General features: G+C 48.5%; 6 protein-coding genes across 6 annotated transcripts; 2 read left to right on the forward strand and 4 right to left on the reverse strand.

Moving 5' to 3' along the window:
- Window positions 1-406: 406 nt before the first annotated feature.
- Window positions 407-1,678, forward strand: FSST1_005840 (meiotically up-regulated gene 113-domain-containing protein; the record flags this gene model as incomplete). Its single annotated transcript, XM_083232154.1, has 1 exon — window positions 407-1,678. One exon carries the CDS (start codon window positions 407-409, stop codon window positions 1,676-1,678), a length of 1,272 nt encoding a protein of 423 aa, XP_083089270.1.
- Window positions 1,679-1,858: 180 nt separating this feature from the next.
- On the reverse strand, window positions 1,859-3,851 carry FSST1_005841 (uncharacterized protein; the record flags this gene model as incomplete). Its single annotated transcript, XM_083232155.1, has 5 exons — window positions 1,859-2,747; window positions 2,797-3,015; window positions 3,066-3,444; window positions 3,600-3,673; window positions 3,736-3,851. The coding sequence occupies 5 exons, from the start codon at window positions 3,849-3,851 to the stop codon at window positions 1,859-1,861; spliced, it is 1,677 nt and encodes a 558-aa protein (XP_083089271.1).
- Window positions 3,852-4,494: 643 nt separating this feature from the next.
- FSST1_005842 (RING finger protein) lies at window positions 4,495-8,188 on the reverse strand (the record flags this gene model as incomplete). Its single annotated transcript, XM_083232157.1, has 3 exons — window positions 4,495-6,452; window positions 6,509-7,707; window positions 7,878-8,188. 3 exons carry the CDS (start codon window positions 8,186-8,188, stop codon window positions 4,495-4,497), a joined length of 3,468 nt encoding a protein of 1,155 aa, XP_083089272.1.
- Window positions 8,189-11,853: 3,665 nt separating this feature from the next.
- On the forward strand, window positions 11,854-14,779 carry FSST1_005843 (uncharacterized protein; the record flags this gene model as incomplete). The annotated part of the gene is made up of 3 exons (XM_083232158.1): window positions 11,854-11,920; window positions 11,995-12,138; window positions 12,195-14,779. 3 exons carry the CDS (start codon window positions 11,854-11,856, stop codon window positions 14,777-14,779), a joined length of 2,796 nt encoding a protein of 931 aa, XP_083089273.1.
- A 1,035-nt stretch (window positions 14,780-15,814) lies between these two features.
- On the reverse strand, window positions 15,815-19,816 carry FSST1_005844 (uncharacterized protein; the record flags this gene model as incomplete). The annotated part of the gene is made up of 1 exon (XM_083232159.1): window positions 15,815-19,816. One exon carries the CDS (start codon window positions 19,814-19,816, stop codon window positions 15,815-15,817), a length of 4,002 nt encoding a protein of 1,333 aa, XP_083089274.1.
- A 1,097-nt stretch (window positions 19,817-20,913) lies between these two features.
- FSST1_005845 (putative sulfate/molybdate transporter) lies at window positions 20,914-22,297 on the reverse strand (the record flags this gene model as incomplete). The annotated part of the gene is made up of 2 exons (XM_083232160.1): window positions 20,914-21,993; window positions 22,055-22,297. 2 exons carry the CDS (start codon window positions 22,295-22,297, stop codon window positions 20,914-20,916), a joined length of 1,323 nt encoding a protein of 440 aa, XP_083089275.1.
- Between the last annotated feature and the right edge of the window lie 1,193 nt (window positions 22,298-23,490).

Here is a 23,490-nt window from a genome sequence, read left to right on the forward strand (position 1 = left end):
TAGGGAATCGCAAGTGTTCCTGTCATGTCTGCAACGGAATCATATTCAGGAACGTAAGGAAGTGGAAAGGAAGGCATTCAGCATGGATTCATCAGACTATCAGAGATGGAGGGAAATACCTATATACTCCCATGTTGAACCATTTTATCGTCTCTATAAATATCACATCATACCATCTCTTCCTGTACAGACTCCACCCAGCTGAAGTCCTACGACCCGGTTCATGACCATAGCCTCCAAAAAGGACATGTAGGAGGCCTTCCAAGACAACGCTGCCTCTTCTGGCGCTTAACGATACCTTCATCTGGCTATATATCGTCCTGAACTACGTCTCTAGTATCAGGTTGGCATAGAAACCATTCATTATCTCTTCTATCTACGACATATCGATATCTTGGCTCTCAGGATGATTCCTACCGTTGTCACTACCACCTCCAAGATAGCTTGGCCAACTACTGCATCTGCTCTCCGGGAGTTGCTCAATATTGACGACGGCGACAAATTAAGATGCCATGGCCAGCCTAAAAAGACTGGCGAGCGATGCAGAAGCCCCATTAGCCAACCCAACTCCAAGAAGATTACCCGTTTACTAGATCAGATCGTTGATCATGGTAGCTTCTGCGCTTCCGAGTCTTTACTTATGGAAATGGCCTCATTGATCATGTGCCAGAGAAACCACCAAAACCAAGCATCTCAACGCATATTATTATGGGTGGCAATCTTGAAGCCGCTTGAAACAGTGGCGTTCAAGAAGGAAGACGAAAATGACCCCCCTACAACTTGCAAAGAGGATGGCCCAGAGTCTCTAGGTACAGATATAGTGGCAGCCAAGCATCAAGTTCTTTCCCAGAGCAAGAAATCGATGTCGAAAATCACAAATGACCACACATCTCAACCGATCCCATCTACACCAACCAAAATTTCAATCAGCTCCGCGTCCGCCACGTCCAAGCAACCATCTCCCAAGGTCTCCACCCTCAAGCATGAGTTTGAAGACTTTGGAGATGCTTGGACAGTCATCGAGATAAACAAACGCATAAGGAGACTCCTTCTACGCTCCTTGTTAGATACCGAGAAAAAGTCAGACGGGTTCATCTATGCTTACATTCTTCCCGAGACATACCGCGATGCCAATCCCTTTATAAAGATTGGATATGCACGAAATGTTGAAAAGCGTATGAAGGATTGGAAAGCCCAATGCGGATACGACTCCAAAGTTATTTGCCAGTTCACCGCTGAGCACTACGTCAAAGTCGAGAAGCTCGTGCACCACCAGCTACGAAATCAGCGAAAGCGGGAGAAAGGGTGCCCAACTTGCCATGTTTCGCATCAAGAGTGGTTCAAAATCAGATCTCCAACTGCATCCAAGAATATTATGATGTGGACAAGCTGGATGAGGCAAAAGCCATATAACGACGACGGAACCCTTCAAGAGAAGTGGCGTAAGAGGATTGAGGGCCTTGATATGACCGACCCAAGTTGCTGGGAGTTGCTTACTGAGGGAGTATTTGATGAAGTTGAAGATGAGTCAGAGCTTTCTGAAGAAGGCGATAGCTTCGCCTGGTCGAATGATGACCAGTCCGAGTTTTCTGAAGATGACGGCCTTGAAGATTCAGACGACGACATGTCTGAAATTTCTCTCACTGATGATGGATGTAGCCGCAAAGAGTCACTGTGATAATGAGATGGTGAGGGAGAGATGATTTCTTGATGATGGGCGCGGCGATGTTTGGCGTTTTCATGGGTCATTTTTGACATATTTCATTTATTCTCGAGATTACATGATACCCTACAATTGAATTTGATTGAATTGAATTTCTTCTTTCTGTTAATTCTCTATACACTTGACATGGAACCTTCAAGGCGTAAGATTCCATGGTATCTCCTCTAAGAGACCTACCAGCCATCTCGGTTTCATTTCGTGTTCGGGTATATCTCTACCTTGCTCATCTGGTGATATATCCTCCATTTGACGCCCTTGAGTCTTGGCCTCGAACCAGCATTTCAACCACTGCACCTCTTTCGCGGTCCTGGCGATACTGCTAACATTCTCTCCACTCCCGTCTTCGAGTACATTGTTAACAAAATTCCTTATGTCCCTCTTACGTAGTTCTTCAGCTTCTTCAAAACGTGCAATCATTCGATCCAGTACAGCACTGAAGCCCAGTGTCTGTCGAGCGAACTCGACATCCCACTCAGGAGTTTCAATGAGAAGCAGTCGTGATGCTTGCAGCATGACATAGAGAGCTTGGTCGGCGGTAAGTATTGAACAGCGCAGGACCATTTCGACAGGTAATCCCAGGAAAAGTTCGAAAAAGGACTGCATAGCCTCAAGGCAATTGCGCAGACATATCAAAAGGTAATAAAACTGAGCTACACCCTCGTCTGGATGACATGCCACTATAATTGCAGGCTCATATAGCCGCACAAGGAGATATAAGCGATGTAGCTCAAACATCTGGCTATGGCTTGCGAGATTGGGATATGCGACTGATTCTGACAAGCGACTTAGATCAGAGTGGAAGCGTCTTCCAGTCCCTTCGAGAAGGAAAGCGAATGGTCTGGAGAGCGTACGTTCATACGGCTCACCAAACCCTTCTGAGAGTCTCTCGCTCATTTGGACTAGACGGACCATGTGCTCTGCTATAGAATCGGATGGTGAGTCTTGGGTCTCGGTGAACGGTTTGAGACAGTTGTTTATATAAGGTGTCTGCAGGGGATTTTTGCGTGATTGTCTCATTGAGAGGCTGTACTGTATTAGCCACCCACCCAGCAGTGATTGAGTCAATTACTTACGTTGATAACACACAGTAGATTCCAAGAAGAGCGCGTTTCGTCTCCATTGGATGTGCATCTTGTTTTGGATCCATTGCTGCTGTACTTGAATCTTGGGTGTTGTCGTGAGAATCAGAAGACGCCGGAGCATCTTGCGTGATTCCTAGATTATGCGCATATCCTAACCCCAGGTACGCTAAGTTGACGGCTTGACTGTTATCAATATGGCATCTATGTGCCCTATACGCTATTTTAGTATTGGTTCAGTAACGGTAGACGTAAAGGATTACCAAGCAACAATCACTAGTATACCTTGAAGTATATCTAGAGTCTTGTCTTCTTCGACAAGTGTTCGATAGCCCAAGTAGGCAAGCACATTGCGCTTCATCTTAATGATTTTAGATTCGGATAGTGGCGCTGCAACCAACAAGATGGCTCGGAATAGGAATGGGTTTCCTTTATAAAGACGCTCCGCTGTGTCATCGCTACGGATTAGCACAAAGGGAAATTGAGAAATGTATTCTTGATGGAAGAGATTTAGAATCTGGGTTGCTTGTGGCCACGAGAGTCCAAATGGAGGCCGAGCAGTATCTGGAGTTTTTGGGGTTGAGTTCTGAGCGTATTCAGTGATTCGCCTGGGTTCTGGCGTTTGTTGGTTCTCATTCGGATCTAGGTACTTAGGATCAGTAAAAGTTCATATTCTCGATACAGATGCTGCACCTCCTGCAGTTGTCGCCACGCCTGGTTGTTTCGCAATAAATCTATAGAGTCTTAGTGTTAATCAGGTATACAACGCGCGAAGTAACCACGGTCTTACTCTCTACTCTGATGGATCCTTCGTGATTTTCTCAGATTATTCGTTGTCTGTGGTAGACACTCTCTCTTCAAAACCTCACACCTTGACCAAGTTACTCTCATATCCAGTACAGGAAACAACCCTTGATTTTAGTGCTGCAATACCTATCGCAAATGTGTCTTCTCTGGTTGTCTTGTCGGAAATGACACTTGGCTTTGGCTCTGACGCAAGAAGCGCAAGCTCGTAAGCGACGCGGCGGGCTGGGTTCTCTCCCTGTCATATCGGCAGCAACAGAACTTTGATCGGACGTAACGTCGAGACGACAAATTCATATCGGTCAAATGAGTACACGGGTTATTGCTTGTTGGATGCGGTATCGGAGTAAGTAACCTAGCATGTCTGACGCGTCTGGTTGATACTACTAAATTACCCCAACATTAACCCTCAAAGCCCTTTTGGATGGATCTTGTTACATTCATGTACACTGCATTCCCGTAATATAACTTCTCAAAATAGGTGTGATAAACATAGATATCATTTATTATAGCTGTCAGGATAAAAATTAGAACAGTTCGTCATTGATGTGTGGGTAGAGCCAGCACATTAGATATGTACATGTCTGTACTATAGTTTAGGTGATTTATAAACATCCACGATCCCCCATACCCTCTTTTTTCCTTTTATCTTGGAACACGGAAGAGAAAATCTCACGTGTTCTATGAAGTATGCCATCCAAGGTACCTGCCCCGAAACGCCGGATCTTGTGTCATATACGTGGTATCTAATTGTAAAACGCATTTTTGCCAAGCTCGAGTAGCACTCCGTCTCCAAAACGCCTTGTGTAACCATAGAATACTAGAAAACTTTGTCTCTCGACAGAACAACAACAATCAAGGCCTACGCCAAAAAAAAAAAAAAAAGGTTTAGTCGTCATCATCCAGGATCTCAATAACAGTCGGTGCTGTTGTAACGGATGGTCTTGGCTCCTTCCCAGCATTGCCGTTGACTGTATTTCTGGGTTGTGGCGCAGGCGTGGTTTCATCATCTGTGTCGTCCGCGATCAACACGGGAGCCCATCTGCCATTAGCGGTCACACTGATGCTCTTTGTCCGTAAATCACCGATGCCGATTAAGGATCGACGTACTCCTGCGAAATACTCATCGATCCAGAGGCTGTTAGGGCGCGCATCAAGAGAGCATATCGGACATCTCCAAACATCCACCATCGAGGGCTCGTCCCCTTTCTCTTCCGGACCGCCTCCGAACTGTTCTGGTTTCGGAGGTCGGGTGTTAAGCCATGTGTCCAAATCAAAACATTCGAGGTGTTTGCATTGGATACCTCTCACAGGATCCTTAAACCTTGTCGCGCTGAAAGGATCAGTCAAGGAAATTGTCAAGGTCTCGTCCTCGATAATGATGTCGTCCGAGTCTGATGGTTGCAAGCGACGCTTGATTCGCGCCATCGTTTGGTCTGGGGACCAGCGCCGTATTGATTTGATCATGTTACAGACGGCACTATAGCTGATCGTCTCTACTATTTCGATAGCAATACAATACTTAAAACCCGGTGTGTTGTTCTGGCTGACCGGAGGATAACTGATCCTAAGCTGGTTCTCACCCTTGACCAGAAAATCGGTCAATTCCACCGGCTGATCCTTGCCGAAGTGCTGTTTGCGGCGCAGCTCTAATTGTTTATTATTCAAATCAAAGAAGATGTAGCTCGGCCAGGATGTCGCCGTTACCACCCAGTCGTGTTCCTTAGGATCTGGTTGCGCCTCGGGCAGCATACACATACGCAGTCGACAGCGGTAGGACCCTTCAGAATAGTAACAAAACGGAAGGCCAGTCCCCTCAATTTTTCTCGAGAGTTGCCGCATATAGTCTTCTGGCACGGTGAAAGGTAAACGCCGTAGGCTTCTTGCGGGCTCCAAGTGTACAGGCTCGTACACAAGCTGTTTGACAAATTGGTAAAATCGACCTTTTTCTTTGTGTGACGGGACGCGGCGAGGACTGCGTACCTCAATCTGATGAAGACCAATTTGGAGCGAACTATCCACATGTGGACTCGGAGGGTATTCCGCCGGAGGTATTTGCTGTACTGGAAGCATTTGGTGAGAGCTATTGACTATGACTGGAACTTGGTATGGTACGGTTGGGGGGTTGGTTGCTTGCACCGCGTAGTTCAGGTTTTGTGACACAGATACCCTACGCGGCGGGCTCGTTGCTGGATAGACTGGTGGATGCTGCGGAGACTGTACTGTCTGAGTATGATGAGGAGACGTCATCTGCGTCGGACCCCTGGCTTGTTGGAATCCTGGTGAATGAGGATGTACTGACGGATTATGGGTGTTTGTATTTTGAGCGCCGGGAGGCCCTGGAGATGGAAAAGCGGGGGGCGGAAAAGCGAAGGAATTGGCTCGTCTTTGTGGCAGCAAGCTATTTGAAGGCATAACGGGAGTTCGCACCTGGCCATTTGATTGCAACGCCCGGTTTTGTTGCAACATCACTGGCGACCCAGCGCTTGACGACCTTGGTAGAGTGGGAGGCTGCGCGAGAGGGGACTGACTAGTATGAGCGGTAAATGGTGGAACTGCTGGGGTTTCCGTCTGAATATGGAGATGGTTTGGTCGTCGCGCGCCTTGAAGACCTCTGCTGCCTTGCGAAAAGGCCTGGCTGATAGGCATCGGGTTTGTCGCCCCAGGGCCACCTATAGAAGCTCTAGCAGCCACGGCATCGAAGTTGGGTAAAGGAACAGGCGAAGCCGCTGCGTCTATGGTATGAGGTGAAACGTTTGTTGCAAGCGGTGGCCGGGCTACTGGCTGTTGCCTGTTTCGCTCCATTATGGGAGGGTTTTGACCGGCAACAGGGGACACTGTCGTATCTATCCACCGTAACGGTCAGTACATTATCGATATACAATGAGTTAGTTGAACGTACTGGAAGAGACACTTGGCCGCAATGATATAACTCGTTTGTATTTCATTACCACAGCTTCTCGATGAATCCTCATAACTTCAGGGTGCTCGCCACGCGTCTCAAATGTTTTTTCATCACACAGGTCCTGTCGAAAGATTTCGCTCAGCGCATTTGCCAGAAGCCCGTCGTTCACGTTGAGCATCCTGCGACTCATAGTAAACAGCATAGTCTGTAGCCCGTGGAACCGACATTGCAGGATATGTATCACTTCATATGCAATCAATGGGTAACTTCGAGTCTGAATATTTCGCAGGAGCGGGTGCCAATGTGTTGCCATCCGAATGAGAAAAACAGATAGTTCTCTGGCCGCAGCTGAACCTGGAAATGCCCGAGAGAAATCAGAAATGGGAGTTGGGAAATTGGCAAACCACTGAAGATGAGGAACTGGCATGAGTTCGTTTCTCCTCACAATGGTTTGCATTGTTTCGAAAGCACGATCTAGGGTGCCAGGGACCACCAAGCCGTTGAAGGCAACATGAATAGGCTCTTTGTTCAAGGTCCAAGCGCAAAGCGCCTGGTGAAAAGCAATGAAAATGAAATCCTCATTCTGACATGCGTCCTTCAAAATGGCATACCTAGGTCCTTCAACATTGTGGTTGTTGACATTGTGGTTGTTGTTGAAGGGCCCATCATTATGGAGCTGCTCTTCGCGACTCTGGATTACTTGTAACCAATACCGACATACTTCGTGATCTGGTATTAACTCTGAAGTCGATCCTCTTTGTACACGAGGACGCTTGGCCCTGTGCTCGCTGTCGATAGATGATGGCCTTGGGTGAACTCTCGGGCTTGATGTTGATGGCCCAATTGAACCGTACTGTATGTTGTCGACGCCGAACGACACGTCCGGTCTTTGAAGGGGCTGCGCAGTCGTTGTCGGGTTGGTGACTGCAGATAAAGTTGCTATCTCTGCGCCATGGGCTTGTTGAGGAAAAGAGCTCTCGGCTTGCGCAAAGGTGGTGGGTGCATGGTTCAGTTGGTTGGTGTTGGTCGCGACGTGTACGAAGTCGCCTCGTCTCATGTTACTATCGGAAACTGGCCGCCCAGGCCCTACAGTCTCTACGTGAGCGCTTGAATCGGGATTGATATGGTCAACTTGATTCGAGCCATTCGGGCTCGGTGCATCGGTCAGAGCCGGAGAGGGTAGGACGGTCGGGGCTCTGTTTTGCAAAGTTAGCGACGTTGGTAAACGATGCGCAAGGTCAGTGGCAATGCTGCCTCAAGCTGGCAACCGAAGACTACGGATCACGCGGCCGACACTCTGTTGCTTGGTTCGAGGCGAATTGCGTATTAAAGAATAAGACGTTCAGAAATGACAGATATAACGTACATGGTGGTTTCTCTGGCACCCGGTGGTTGTTCAGATGATTGAACAGGTGAAACGTTGTCGCGTTCTATGTCATTGTCGTTATGGGTCGGGGGAGCCGTGTCAGACGCCTTTCTCTTTTTGTTCCGCTTCCGGGAATTACTAGACGCTACTGGAGCTGGCCTAGGGTTGGTGGTTACGGCTGGCCCCCCGGTCATCCATGACCGAGTGTGACCACCGAGAAAGGTATTGAGAGTTGCGTTAGATGAAGCAATCTGAAGAGAATCAGGAGGGGACACAGTCTTTGACTGATTCTGTTTTGAGCTTTTTGGCATTTCACAGGTCGATGACGTGTGTCTTGGTAGGTGAGTCTGAGATCACAACATATACCTAGGACCACTTGGATCATATGTATCCTACTTATGAACCATTCTTAACGTCGCCGCTTCCTGGAGTCGAGAGCTACAAATTTGAGCATGATTCAGTGAAGCAGATAAGTAGTGTCAAAAGGGCGAGTCGCCGTATCAGTCACAGTTTATGGAAACTGATCAGTGAGTGAACGAAGGGGTTGTGTCAGAGGTGGGCGACGATAGGCAAGAATCACCGTGTTGTACAAGTCAAAGAAGCAGTTTAGCCAAAAGATTGAGTTGATGAATCAACACACGATGTGTAAGTTCGTTGTTTGTTGATGCGAACGGAGAAACTATAGAGCAGTGATCCAGTCAGGTACTAAATCAAAACCTAAAAGTGCAGTTGCGCCTCAGCTCAAGAGACAAAGAAGCAAACACTGGCTTGCCTGCCTACCTACCTAGGTTAGTAGTATGGAGGTACTTGCTCTGCAGTCAGCCGATGACTTGCAAGGTACTAACCTACCTACATAGGTAGGTAGGTACCCAGATTGGTGGCTTGGATATCTGATCTTTAGTCTAGCTATTGCTGTGTGCATTTGGATGTCTCAGTTGACTGGTCCAGGTTACCTACCTACCTAGTTACGCACTTCGTTTACCCACTTCACAGCATGTATGTTGCCCTGGTAGATCGGATAAAAAGTACAGAGGAAGAAGGCAACATACACATTAACACACACCCAGTCTCACAAAGTAAAGCGACCATAGCCAAATGCTCGATAAACCAGACAAAGAGCTCATATGCCATGACTACTACCTACCTAGATATGCTATATATAACTATATGATGCGTATAGTACTTGAATATTGTATGTGAGCAACTCGCACATATAATTCAATCGAACATACTTTTCTGATACAAGAAGGCACTAAGGTAGGCTGCATGCGCTAATAAGAATCGGTCCGGCCAAGTATTGCCAAGAGTCTGTAATTGCGAGCAAGGGTAAGATAGATCGCAGCCTTAATACTGACTTAGTATGTAGTTGTTTACCCTGCACCAAGTTAATAGGTTATGTATTATTACTGAATCACTTTGGGTGGTCGTTGTGCGACTGCAGTACAAACGACTACAATTTGAGAGTTTATTCGGATATCCATACCGATAAACACCCATAAATGTCCGGCATCTCGTTATCCCGCCTGTCTTGTAGTAGTACTCGAACATCTCTCAACACTGATTGAGCAAGGATTGTCTGTCTTGTACGACATCATCTAGTCTAGTTAGCCTTGGGCTTTGCCTTACATTGTCATAGGCTTCCTACATCACTACAGTACTACGCCAAAAGTCTGACCCCACCTAACCAACCACCCGATTACTTCGCGACTTCAACGCGACAACCCTTTCTAATCACACCACCATAATAACGTCTCAACGATGTCGGAAAAAGCCCTTCTTGGAGATATTATTTGTCCTGACCGAGGAAAAAATAAAGAATTTTCCCCGGAAGCAAAAGCTGCGATTTTCGCCCTTTTTTACACAGGCACGTCAAAACGGGCTATTGCGCATGAGTTCAAAACGGACCACCGTACGGTTGACCGCATCATCAAACGATTCACCAAAACACGCATATTTAACGAAAATACGCGTACTGGGCGTCCTTCGAAGCTGAATCAAGTAGAGAGAAGGAATATACTAAGGTATATTCAACAGGACCAGTTTATCTCATAGGATTCGCTCCGAGAATTAACAGGTAATTCTATATCAGTCAGGACCATCCAACGCGCCGTTTCCTTCCACTACAAGAGAAAATGGAAGTCAATAGATCGACCGAAGCTTAATAAAGAAAAAGCACAAATCCGGCTTCATTTTTATCAAGGTTAGATCGACGAAATCGAAGAATTAAAGGAGGTATGCTGCAAATCACAGGGAGGGTAGTTTCAACGCTGACAGCCGTATAGATCATCAACTCAGACAAAGTCTCTGTGGCTAACAGCAGCAGCAACCCCAACAGATATTGTTTCCGTTTCCCTTGGGAAAAGTACAATAAGGACCTTATGAACAAGAACGACCATATTAAACCAACGATTTCCGTTATATTCTGGGCTGCCATCTGGAAAACGGGAAGATCTCGAATTATCACCATAACAAGAGATCCGTTGGCCAAGAAGAACGGATACAGCTCTTAGTCATATCAGAAAGCTCTCCGGGAAGGTCTCCTACCAATATACGATAGTTCCCGACAATTCCAGCAAGACAACGCAAGTATTCATACCTCTAATTCTACTACAGAATGGCTGCTTCAAAATGCGGTTAGTTGGATAGATTGGCCGCCGAATTCGCCCAATTTAAGCCCAATTAAGAACATTTAGGCCATTTTAAAGAAGCAGTTAAAGAAACAGTTCCCTTCTCTACGAGATTTAAAGAAAAACAAAGCTTCAATCGCAGAATTCACAAGATGCGTTAAGTTAGCGTAGGAGGCTATCCCACAGGCCAAGATTCTAAAGTATATCAACTCAATAGAGAAAAGACTAAGAGCATATATTCGGGCCCGGGGTTAGTATACAAAATATTAAATGCCAGAATTAGGGCTTTCTAATGATATATAAATTATCTCAATTGACCTTCTATTAATAAATAAATAATATGTTGAAATGTTGTGTTGAAATTCCTGTATGGATGAAGATGGTGTGGTGGGGTCAGACTTTTGGCGTAGTACTGTACCACCGCTTCTTGTTCAACCTGTGATTGATCCTATCAAATGAGCCTGGTGACGTCGGTCCCAACAACAATTTTCCGTAAGGTATGAAGGCATTAAATGCTGCGTCCCAGTTATACCTAGTATCATAGTAGGTCCATATGTATACCTCGTATCACATCGAATTTCTCACTCCATTAAGCCCACTGTGCTGGCATATCATCCTAAAATAGCATCAAAGGTTTGACTGTTCGGCTGTCCAATCCCAGACATCCCTGGACTGGAGGGCAACCTGGAATGCACCACTTCTTCTGGAGGCTCATCAGCAAGCCCTACCTGCAACTGCAAGACGTGCTTCACACTACCAAAGACAAAAGACAGCACTGCCGTCGGGTCTGCTTCGAATTAATTAAGCCTGGTACGACCATCGATTAAAGCCATAAATGGCCTGGGTCACACCAATCACCAATCGCCATCTTCCACGCTAGGCATTTCGCTCTGTGCTGTCCAGGAACCACGCACTTCTCCCGCCTCCCCAACCGCAACCGCCGCTCCACCCCAGCAAAACATTCGTACCTTAGCGCACCACCACTGCCACGGGTCTCTCTTCATAGCTCAGACTGCGCTGCAGCAGTTTGTACCCAACTTATACATCATTTCCAGCCCTCTCGCTGCAGAGAGTTGAACCAACCGAGCCCAGCTCTGGCAACACGGCTACAGAGTATTGGTTCGGTCGCCAGCAGCTGGATCTGAATCCGAACAACAAAAACATTCTGGCCTCTCTCGAGTCGACCGATTCCATTCTTCACTACCCGCTCGGTCCCGCACCACCGTCAGGTTCCGCAGACTTTACGACTGCCCTTAAACTGCTGCTCCATTCCTCCCTCTACGAACCCCAACCGTCAACTATCAACGCAATCGCCTCAAGTCATCTCCAGTGCATCGTTTCATCACATCATGGCCTCACGAGGCCCTAGCGAAGGGGCACCGAGGCCTGACGTTGGCGACACCTTGGTCGTAATACGTGAGTTTCCTCCTGGCTTTATTGCTCTTTGTCTATAGCATTAGCTGACCCTCATGCTCTTTTGCTCGTTGCAGATGATTTTCAGGCCCGAAGCTCCGACGAACTCAGCCTTGCAAAGGGAGATCGAGTTGAACTAATAGAACGAGATGACGAGTTTGGCGACGGATGGTTTCTCGGTCGCCATCTGGTCAACAATAACAATGGGCTCTTTCCTGAAGGTCTGCTCACCCATCTTATATGCTCCGTTTCTTGAATCACAATTGACTATTTGCAGTTTACACCAGACTGGCCCCCAGAAATGCCCCTACGAGCACTTTCAGCAGCTCCAAAACCCAGACCCATCATCAAGAACAAACTCATGATTCGACCCCCGACACAAAAGAAGAACCTGCGCCGCAGCCCCAGACCCGAAGCCCTGTGACACTCCCTCTCAACAGTGTCAAATCCGAGCCCGCTTTGGTAGCCAGCGACCCTCCCGTCCTGCCCGGATTGAGCCAACTGACTACCCAGAACCAAGACAGCCACGTCTTGCACGAAACACTTACTGTCATTGATGAGCACATAACCGATTTGAGATCTCCAGCCAGCAATGGCGGGCTTCGAGCGGCAGCGAACGATTCCGGTAGCGAGTACAGCAGCATCCACCCTGGCCAACGAGCGTCGTACATTCAAGGCGAAGAGACAGACGAAGAAGAAGGGGAGTTCCATACACGAGAAGAAGTCGAGGCGTGGTCACCTGATGATGTTGCCGAATACCTCTTCACTTCAGGAGTTGAAAAGCACCACTGCGAAGTCTTCCGAGACCAAGAAATATCCGGCGAGGTTATTCTTGGTATGGATCAAAGCTCGCTGTTTATCAAAGCCTTCGACCTTGGCTCAGTTGGCCGGCGACTGAAGACTTGGCACAAGATCAAGGCCCTTCAGGATGAAGTTAACAATCAGGGATTGGAGACACGCCGGACGACGCAGACATACGGAAATGATAGCTCAGATGACATCCGGCGGCCGAGAAGTCGAGCAAACACTCTAACAAACCGGCCTACTTCTATTCAAACGAGACGGATGTCTCTATCGCAGAACACTCCTAAACCATCTCCAACGTTCGCAGGATCTCATACACAAGACAGTTCTAATCGCGCCAGTCATATCAAGAGGCCATCTGCGGCATCGATCAGGGAATTAAACCATTCACGCCGACATTCTTCATCGACAGATTTTCGCCAAGCTGGCCCAGCAATAGCACCTGGACCTGCCCCTGTTCCTAAAATCTCAACACCGGGTACCCTCCCTGCAACCGAGGGTGTTCATAAGAAGCAGCCCTCATTTGACCGAAACTGGACCCTTGGCAGCGCTTATTCGCAACCCCCGCAACGACCCCTTTCTTCGACCGGCCTTCATGACCTACTTAGCCCGCCTGGGGCCGACGCCCAAGATTCTAATGTTGACGCTGATCGAGGCTATTTCTCCGGAACAGAAGTCGACGGAAGAAAGCGGAATCTATTGCGAAAGCGTGACAGCAATGCCGAGTCGAGAAAATCCAGTTATGCAGATGAGCAAAGGGTACGAAGCGCTACAGCCATGGCACGACAGTCAAGATTTGGAAGCGTGGGGTCGATGGCAGAGGGGGGTATTTCCTCAGCAGCTCAGAAATACTACGGTATTCAGTCTGGCGCTCACAGGAGAACTGCGTCAGCTGCTTCGGAGTCGACGATGAACGTACCGGCATCTAACAACGACGTTCCGTCACCCACTGTCACTAAACTAGACACCACAGTCGGATCAGGCCGTTCGACAGCATCACCTGTCTCCACTCGGCACCAAGGTTTCAATTCGGATTGGCTGTCGTCAATGGTGAACAAACCGATCGCACTGGCTGGAAGCAAGGGTATGCGAGCCATATCTGATAACTTGAGCTTTGACAGGTCCAAAGCGTCGACTCCGACCGATTCGTCAAACAAGGACTTCTTAGTGGACTCACCTGCGCGGACCGGTTCGACGACACCATCGGGAGGAGCTAGTTTCGATCTTGAATCTCCTGATACCGCCAAGAGTCCCGGTACTCCTGTGAATCAAGTTAGCAAGAAAGCCGGGAAGAAGGGCAAAAAGGAAACGAGCGCCTACACCCGAGGATTACTCAAGATCTCACCCAAGGAGGCAAGCAAAGATGCCGACTACAGTGGCTGGATGAGGAAGAAGAGTTCCAATCTAATGACAACATGGAAGCCCCGTTTCTTTGTTCTTAAGGGTCGAAGATTGGCATACTACTATTCAGAAGATGATGAGCAAGAAAAGGGACTTATTGATATTTCATTCCACCGAGTCCTGCCTGCAGACAATGAAAAGCTCACAGGTCTTCATGCCACAATCACGAGTCTAGGAGGTCAATCAATGCCTGGGAGCCAAGCTGGCACCGAGGATCTTGAAAAAGGAGACGACTCGATATTCATTTTCAAGCTGGTTCCTCCTCGGGCCGGTCTGTCGAGAGCTGTGAACTTTACAAAGCCAACTGTCCATTACTTTGCTGTTCCGAATTTGAAGCAAGGACGATTGTGGATGGCTGCTCTCATGAAAGCGACTATTGATCGAGACGATTCCAAGCCCATTACCACAACCTATCAGCAGAAGACGATATCCCTCACCAAGGCTAAACAGATGCGTTCTCGTCCACCAGCTCTGATGAACCTCGAAGAGGGGGCCGAAGAGGAGACAGGCGCAGGCCGAAAGGAAGCCAATGGATTGGGGATCTCGTACGATGAAGCAGATAGTGGCGTTTCTGGCGTCGACAAGCTAGCCGGCCAAAAGGCTGAAGAAGCCAAGTCAAGTCTCGACTCTGAGCAAGGGGCTCCACACGCGTCTTGATAGAACGTATTCGCAACACAATCCCTTCACTATTCCAACTGGTCTAGGGCGTTTCTGGTCATTCCCTGACGTTGATTTCCTTTCTTATCTTTTTACCTTCTTCTCCAATAGAAGTTTAATCCTTTTTATTTTGATACCTAGGGCGCAGGAAAAAACCGGAAATCTTGAAGATATGTTGATGAAACAGGCGGGACGTGGATTAAAAGGCAGGAGGTGGAGGATACGATATCAGTTGCTGCGGAGATGATGCATCAGAGGCAACCTTCGAAAGAGACGAACAAGAATGTCATGTTAAAAGAGACAATGATGATGAGGTCAGCTTTTGTTGTTGGGTCTTTTCCCAACCTTGAAGGTTGAGTGATTTGCTGAGATGAGGGAAAGACGATTTCTTCATGAAGGGGTACATATTGGCGGCTCAAATCTTCTTTCTTGTGGTGATAATATTAATAAGGCTTTGTTGCCTTGTTGACACAGACCATTTCTAAACATTCCAGCTGGCTGTTTTCAAGTACTTTCTGTCGAGCAGAGAATACATTAGCAGATGATGCACTGAGTGAGTGAGGCGAGACTCATTAGATAGAACGGTCAAAGTTATACGGAACGAATGCAAAGAATTTTTTATGACAAACATTGAATTTGATAAGACGATCGCTTGCTCTAGAGGTATATGAGACAAGTTGAAGTAGAAAAGGGGATCATGACCCCGACGAGAAACTCCATATCCCTTTTGATCAAGCTTTTTGACTTGATATGTAACCCCCTATCATGATAGATGAAAAAAAGGCCCCCTAAGATAATGATTATACCTCGGAATGGCAACTCTGATAATAACAGCATACCCAGCGCCCCCTAGGTCGTATCCGTCGTTAGACCCTCCAGAACGCCTTGTAAAGCATTGTACCCTTAATCTAATCGTCCCCTGACTTTTAACCTTGCCGCTGAAATGGACCATCACTTCGACCAAAAGACGGATAGAGCAACCTGGCAGGCTAGTGCAACCGAGGATGCAAAATCGACGCAAAATCAGCCCCCCTCCTACACCTTTTGATTCATCCCCGTCAAGAGTTGCCGTATAGACTTCATGAGATGCTGCTCAATGCCTTCAAAGTTTCCGACAGCTTCACCTTCTCCCGGCGGTGGAACAATGCTAGCATCGGCTATGCCCAGTACTCGGTCAATAGCAGATAACGTAACAGCTTCCGCTTTGGCTTCACCGAGCTTGGGGCTGAGAGCTTTGACTGAAACATCCTTGAAGCCATTGAGTGATGCGAGAACTTTGGAGTTAAGAAAGAGGGGTATCTCGGTAGCCGACGGTGAAGCAGCAGAAGAAGCTGGACCAGGCGTGGGACTCTTCGACTTGTAACCGTCAATAACTTGACGAATACCCTTCATACAGATCGCCTCCATCTTGTCGTTCTCTGTTGCCTCCTTCTTGAGGCCAATACAGCGATTCAGTGCTGACATGACGATTCCTGCGGCCTTGGGATTCTTGGCTTTCTTGAGGTTTTCAATCAGGCCATTCTTGAGGTTGACAACTGCAGTGAGTAGCTTGGGCTCGATAGCGGGTCGCGCTGGAGCAGGAGCTGCAGGCACTGAAGGAGTTCTGTTTACAGGGGTGGCAGGTTGTTGCTGTACCGACGCGGGTCCAGTTCCAGGGACGGTTTTGGCGCCCACCGTTGGCGGGGGTGGCGGAGGAAGATGAGGCTGCTGTTGCTGCTGGGCAACGCTTGCACTAGCAGACATGACGGTATTGGCATGTCCTTCTTCACTCTTGACCGCAGGATTTGCTGGAGGCGGTGGTCGTGGCGCATATGGCGAGCTGTAAGTACCTTGTTGGGGCACTCCGAGTTGCGGGTGAGCAGGGGCTGGCGGTGGTCCATAACCTTGAGGTAGTTGTGCTGGCGCTGGCGGCTGCGATGCAGCAGTTGTAGCGGCTGGCTGGCCTGATGCCGGTGCTGGTGGTGATGCGGATGCTCCATACTGCTGCACTGGCCGCCCTGGCTGGCTTTGTTGTGCTGTGTATGCTGGCATTTGATAGCCAGGAGGCGCCTGTCCAGCGTTATAACCGGGCGTACCAGCTGCCAAATGCTGGGCATTGTAGGCGTATGGGTATTGGCCATAAGCTTGAGCTGCCGCACGGTCTGGAGACGAGGCCTTCCTCTTCTTACCAGCGTCGAGTTCGACGCCCGGAACACGAGACCAAAGGTTAGTCGTGTCATCTTTTCTGAATGCGTCGTTACCAATAAGGTTATGGCGTACACTACTTTCCCAGCCTTTGGTCTCCGTATGAAAGTGAAACCAAGGGTATCTCAGGCAAATCCGTTTGTAAATCTGCTTGAGGGTAAGCCCGTCGGGCCCAGCTGCTGTGAGTGTCTCATCGATGAGCACGCCGTAATTTTTGTTTGGCTTCTGGAGCTGTTCTTCGGTATAGTCTGCCATATTGAGTTCCAGGGGAGGAGATTTCGGCCGGGCTTTCTTCTCCTTCTTTTCTTTCGCGCGCCTCTCTGCATCTGAGCCTTCAGCGCCATCTTCTCTAGGCTTGCGAGGTTTGTACTTGCGTTTCTCCGGTCGCTCTGAGGATCCTTCAGGCAGAGGATGTTTCCTGGGTCGTCCGACCTTGCGTTTGATAGGGGGCTCCACTGGAGGTGCCTGTGGCAGAGTCTTTTTGGCAATCTCTTGTTGATGTTTCTTGAGCAACCGCTGCTCTCGTTTCGACATGATGCCGTTCTTTGGTGGCCTACCAGGCCCTCGTTTTCTAGGCATCTGGAGCATTAGATGTTCCTGGTTCGGATCAAGCATACCCTCCTGCTTATATCCTGGCTCCCCACCTATCATTGACATGTCCATGTCCCCGTCCATATCCATGTCCATGTCCATGTCCATGTCCATATCCGCGTCGGCTTCAGCTTCTGCATCAGCATCAGCATCAGCATCAGCATCAGCATCTGCTTCCGCATCTGCTTCCGCCTCCGCCTCCACCTCAGTCACTGTCTCTGCTTCCGCTTCCACCGTTTCAACGGCCGCTGGCTCCTCTATTCTAGCATCCTCATCATCGCTAAAATCAGGCGATTCAGGTGGACTTGCCACATCGGATAACTCATCACTTGTGTCTTGTATCTCTGCATTGCCATGTGCAGATTCGAAATCGAAACTCATCTCCTTTCCGCCCTGTGCATGCCTTTTCTTGAGAGCTGCCGCAGGCTCTTCTTCCACGTATTCCTCAGCTCCCGTTCGTCCCCGCTCGACGCCATTTATATGAAATCGAAAGTCGATATCTTTAATTTGCAATCGGTCACCACTTCGCAACACAACCTTGTCGCTTTTGTAGTGCACATCTTCGCAAAAGAACCCGTTTTTATGCAGGGGAATGGCTTCAAATACACCCAGTTCTTGATTGTATGCAATCTTTAGGTGCTCTCTGGAAATTGCCTTGGTTTTGGATGCAATATTGGGACCTGGCGAATGGATACCGATGAAAGGAACATGGTATGGTGATGGGCGCAAGGAGGTCAAATCTACCGCGGCAGCACCCGGCGTGTGGGAAACATATTGTCGGTTAGAAATCATGTTCTCCTGTGCTTGTGCTGCTGCTTCATCATGATCATGTTGCGAAGACCCTTGTGTACTGGTCTTGCGTCGCTTTGTTGGCCGCGGGTTCTCTCCAGTATCTGATTCAGGACCCAACATTCCTCCCTCTTCACTGACATAGGACTTGCTAAACTTGTTCCGATCGGGCTGAATGGGCGAGGGTGGTGGAATTCCCAGATGGGCATTTTCCTCAGCACGGCGGCGGTATTCTTCAAGGCGCTTCTCGTCACGGCGGGCTTGTTCCAGTGCGCGCTGATCACGTCCAATAACAATAGCGTACGTCGTCATCTGGAAAAGACTGTCGGCAAATTCTACACGTGCAAAAGATTCGAGAGCCTTGTGGGTTTCTGGTTGGCGTGTTGAGTTAGGTTGTGCAAGGGTTTGAAATGAATCATCTAGAGTGTTGGGCAAAGTAACCTGGGCTGGTGTGACCGTTGGAGGGGGTGACATGACTGAGGGAGCTCCCGACATTGTCGCCAAAGCCATCATCATGTAGGCATGCTGGTTTATGGTAGGCATTGTAGTCGAAGTATATGGGGTAGAAGGCGCAAATGACTCCCCCATGTTGTCAGCTGGCATCTGCAATTGCAAAGGGGTGGATTTTTGTTGAGCCTGATCAGCGCTCGCCGGTACAACCACATCGCTTGCAGCAGGAGCGTCAGGCATCGTATGGTCACTAGGTTCAGCTTTCACCGAAGTTGAAGCCTCATTATTCGAAGGCGCTTCAAATTGCTGATGCTCTACTGACGTCTTGATATCAGCTTCGGATGAAGGACCGCTCAGGACGGTACGAGACGGCGGCGGAGTTGATGGCTGAGGCTGAGAGGCTGAAGCTGTCGTTGGAGAAACTGCAGAAGCTAAATCTGCACGAGGGTCTGAAGACTCTGGCAATGTTGCGGTCGAAGTTGCCGCCTGCGACGAGTTAGATGGCATTGTTGAAGTAGCTGCTGTCGCTGCTGTTGTTTCTGGCGCTGAATTGACAGCGAAAGCAGCAGTAGCTGTGGTTGTACTTGCTGAGGCAGGTGCAGGAGGTGATGTTGATGTTGGTACTGACGAATCAGCAGGTGCAGCCGCAGCCGATAAAGAAGGAGCATCGGCAGCATTTGGGTTTGAGACTGAATTTGATTCTGGAACTGGTGAAAAAGATGTTTGGACCGGGGCCGAGACCGAGGCCGGGGTAGGGTCAGTAACTTTTTGGTCGCGCTTATCGTCGTTGTCTACCGGCGAATTTGGTATCGCGTTTGGTGTTTGTGTCGCCGTCGCAGTCGCAGTCGATGCTGCTGTCGATATCGATGTCGCAGTCGCAGTCGATGGCATCGCAGCTGGGGGAGATGCTGCTGCTTTTGCTGTGGTTGTGGCTGTCGGTTTTCTGTTTGCGACGACCTGATGGTCCCGGTCGGTTCCCAGGCTATCGGGCAGGCCATTGCGGCCAGCAATGGACGAAGTCATCGCTGTTCGTGCGACCAGCTCCTTCGTCACTCACCCTCACCTCACGAGGGGTTGGCACAAACGACGAGGGGTCTCGGCGGAGGGCGCGCCGGGGGCCGGGTGTATATTTGAAGGAATGGCCGTTGGCAGTAAAGACGGGGAAAATAAAAGGTTCAAGACGGACGAGGCTTTCGCCTGGGTCCTCAAAGCCGCGATGTCTGAGAGGGTCAGAGGGGAAGGCTGCGCGCCTTGATTGGTCAACTGCTCCGAGTCTCCTCTCACTTCGTGCTAAATTGGCCGGCGATGGTTCGCGCCGCTAGTACTCTTTAGGTAATAGGAAAGGATCGATCAACCGCAATGGATAGACAGTGGTTGATCTTGCTTAATGGGATCGCTTACCCGGTAACAAAAGTTGAGTGTTAGAAAAGAGAATAATCAAGTTGGAAATAATAGGTAGCCAGCTACTAAGGTTTACAATCAAAGAGATAATATGTGGTACAGACTCTCAGAGGTGGTACAAGAAAGGTTTAAGCTCCAAGTCGCGCTTTCCCCGCGCGTTGTCAGCCATTTGTTTATTTTTCTTTTCGTTCAGGAACCAAACCCGCTGAGCAGCACATTACAGCGCCTCAAACATGGATGGAGCATTACAATCAAAGGTATCATCCTCAACTGTAAACATTATTAAATTAACACCATGTTGGGATCCAAACATGCCCCCAAACATTTTACAATATCTGCAAAATCACTCAAAATATGGATGTTACAAGAGCAAAAACGAGTCCCCAACTCCAGCCCCGCTAAATACTCTGCCTGTCTTTCTAAGTGAGTCACAACTTCGGTGAAGAACGGACAAGACCCAGGAATCCCGATGGGGTATGATGCAGCCCTATATCTGATCAGATGAGCTCTATTAGTGTGTCGGGTATCACTGCAAACTTCGTGCTTCTCTTTAGGTAGCTATTTCATGATACTAGACCCACCAGATGTAATGTCTTGTAGGTACAACATAACAAACACCAAAACCAACATTGCGGATGAAAGCAGTGCAATCAAAGACAAAGCGTCGCGATTAACACAAATGCTCCTAACTCAAAACACACCGATAGGACGGTGAATATCTAACGAAGCAGGGCCTCGCGCTCGACTGGAGAAGTGCGATATGAGTACCTCTCTGTCAATTGTTCCGAGAGGCGATATGCTCCATGACAAAGCATACCCGCGAAGAATCCTACGGCATCGTTTCTGAAGGCAAGAACACCAGCAGTTGTCATGAGCATAACTGTCCACCTCTCCAAACGCTCATCTTCGGAAACATCGCGTTGGCGAGGAGGCCCCTGCCCAGAAGCTGTATGCCACAAGTCAGAAGCACCTTGGTTGAGACTGTTTCCCACCTTTGCAAGTTCAAGACCAGCTGCTATAACCATGATACCAAGGAGACTCTTTGGGTAGTGCTTCAGGAGGTCCACGAGGGTCTCACCAAAGAAAAGTCCCAAAACTAGCTTAAACATGCCTAGCATGATGATGCTGGAGCCACTACGTGCCCCGAAGCGATACTGAGCAGCCAATCCTCCAGCGCCGTGGCACACGGGCATGCCCCCAAACCAGGTGCTAGTTAGGTTCATCGTGGCCACACTGATCCCGATAGAGGTTACTGAAGGAGTGGGAAGCTCAGGCAATAGATCATGGGATAGCGCAGTGACAGCGATAATAGAGTTGAGTGTTGTCAAAGGTAACTGTCCAATGGCCATCCACAGAGCAGGCGAGTCTCCATTCCCAATCCAATGCGGCATGTTGAAGCGAGGACGCCAAGCATAGAACCACGGAAGACTTTCGTGGGAAGCAGTGACGTTGACAAAGGCCAGGATCAGAGCGAGAATAAAAAAATGCAATGCGTATGGAAAGCGAGGTAGCTTCTGTGTGCCAACGAGGATAAGGAAAGCTATCAAGGCCCATATACGATTATCAAGAGCCGGGTGAACCCAGTGCAGAGGCTGAAGCAGCGATGAGCCTGCCCCGAGGATTAACGATAGACCAGCTCCAAGCTGAATGCCCTTTACTACTGGAAGAGGCACAATTCGAACGACCCATCGCAAGAGACCTGTGACACTCATTATGAGTACAGCAGCAGCAACCCATTGGCCAGCAGCCGTAACGACGCCCATAGAAGAGTGATTCTGGATAGCTGCCGATGCAATAGCCTGTATTGAGTGTCTGAGTTAGTTCTACTGTATATTGGTGATAGCATGAGGCCTCACAAACCTTCATCGGCTGAACCGGCAGAGGAATCCCGTAGAATGCCCCAGTGAGAATGTTGAACACACCTGTAAAGACAAGTGTGCTCCCAAGATCGATAGACCCTTGTGCCGTGAGGGCAATCATGAGTGGCAGCAAAGTTCCCAGATCACCTAGTGACCCGGAAAGTTCAGCCCATGGTGCTGCACGCAAAGTCGTCAGGTTATTTCGGTTGATGCGACGGACATCATTCAACCATAAGGGTGCCATGGCTTGTGCAACTGATGTGAAACCTGGCAGGCCTCACTGCTTCAAAGACCAGGCGAGTCGGTAGTAGCGCAAAGCCTCGGTTTATGCAAACAGGCGACGGGAATTCGCAGAGATACTGAAATTTGGTAGCAATCAAAGGAAGGCGGTGGAAGATAGATGTTTAGTGATGATGGCGTTTGAGAAGGCGCAACTGGCCCTTTGATGAGAAGAAAAAGTGATAGACGAAGCCCATGTGGGGAGTTGAGATAGACGAGGGGAAAAGGCCGCAGTAAGTGATAAGATTATGTCGTTAATATCATTTCTGCAGTTACCTGATTTGGTCGTGTTTCTATCATCAATAGTTTAAGAATTCTTACACAAAGTAATAAAGCAAAGTATTAAACGAGTTGAACCTCTTGGGTGCATTGTAGTCAGCTGCTTCGTCTCACGTTACAGTCGTACCTAGTCGCTTTTGTTATCCGTAGTCGGACCAATAACTAAGACCCATTGTAGCAGTTGAATGAATTCTTCACTTCTTTTGCTCACTCATTTATTTGAACCCTGAGTATTCGAAGAGATCACATATAATATTGCTACTGCTAACCGGAGCCGAGAAAAAGCAATATCAGAGTTTCGGGGTGTTAACGGTCTTGAAGAGGAACCCCGTATATGCGATGGGGGATCTGATCGCAGGGCATAGACAAACCGTGGCTGTAGACTGGCATCACGGTGTGTCAGAGAATTGATCATGGCAATGTCAGCAAAAAAAGAAAGAGAGAAGTATAGATAGGTAGTGTCCAGAATAGGTTGGAGTCTACTTGAAAAAGATCAAGCTGAACTGTAAAAAACATACAATAGCGGGGATTCGCTGGTCGTCACCGACCCAACTACTAATCCGCCCCTTACCAGCTTATCTATGGGAGAGCGGACGGGATCCCGAGTTCTCTGATAGGTATGGTCGTATGTGAAGGATATATTTGAAGTTTGTGTCTATATTCATTACTCTGTGAGTGCATCGATTAGACTTTGAGAAGCCCCCCATCAAATTACTTTGAGGGTGCTTCCGACACGAGCTGTTGGTTCCAAATGGGCCAGATCCTTACCGGCACTAAACACATTCTTGAAGCTCTAGACAATAATAAATTATTCTCCAGCTCCAAACATAGTGCACTCGACGCTCATACAGGCCAAAGTTGATCTCAGCACTCTCGATT

Source organism: Fusarium sambucinum, chromosome I (assembly GCF_050947815.1).
Source record: "Fusarium sambucinum isolate potato_lamoka chromosome I, whole genome shotgun sequence".
Lineage (NCBI taxonomy): Eukaryota > Fungi > Ascomycota > Sordariomycetes > Hypocreales > Nectriaceae > Fusarium > Fusarium sambucinum.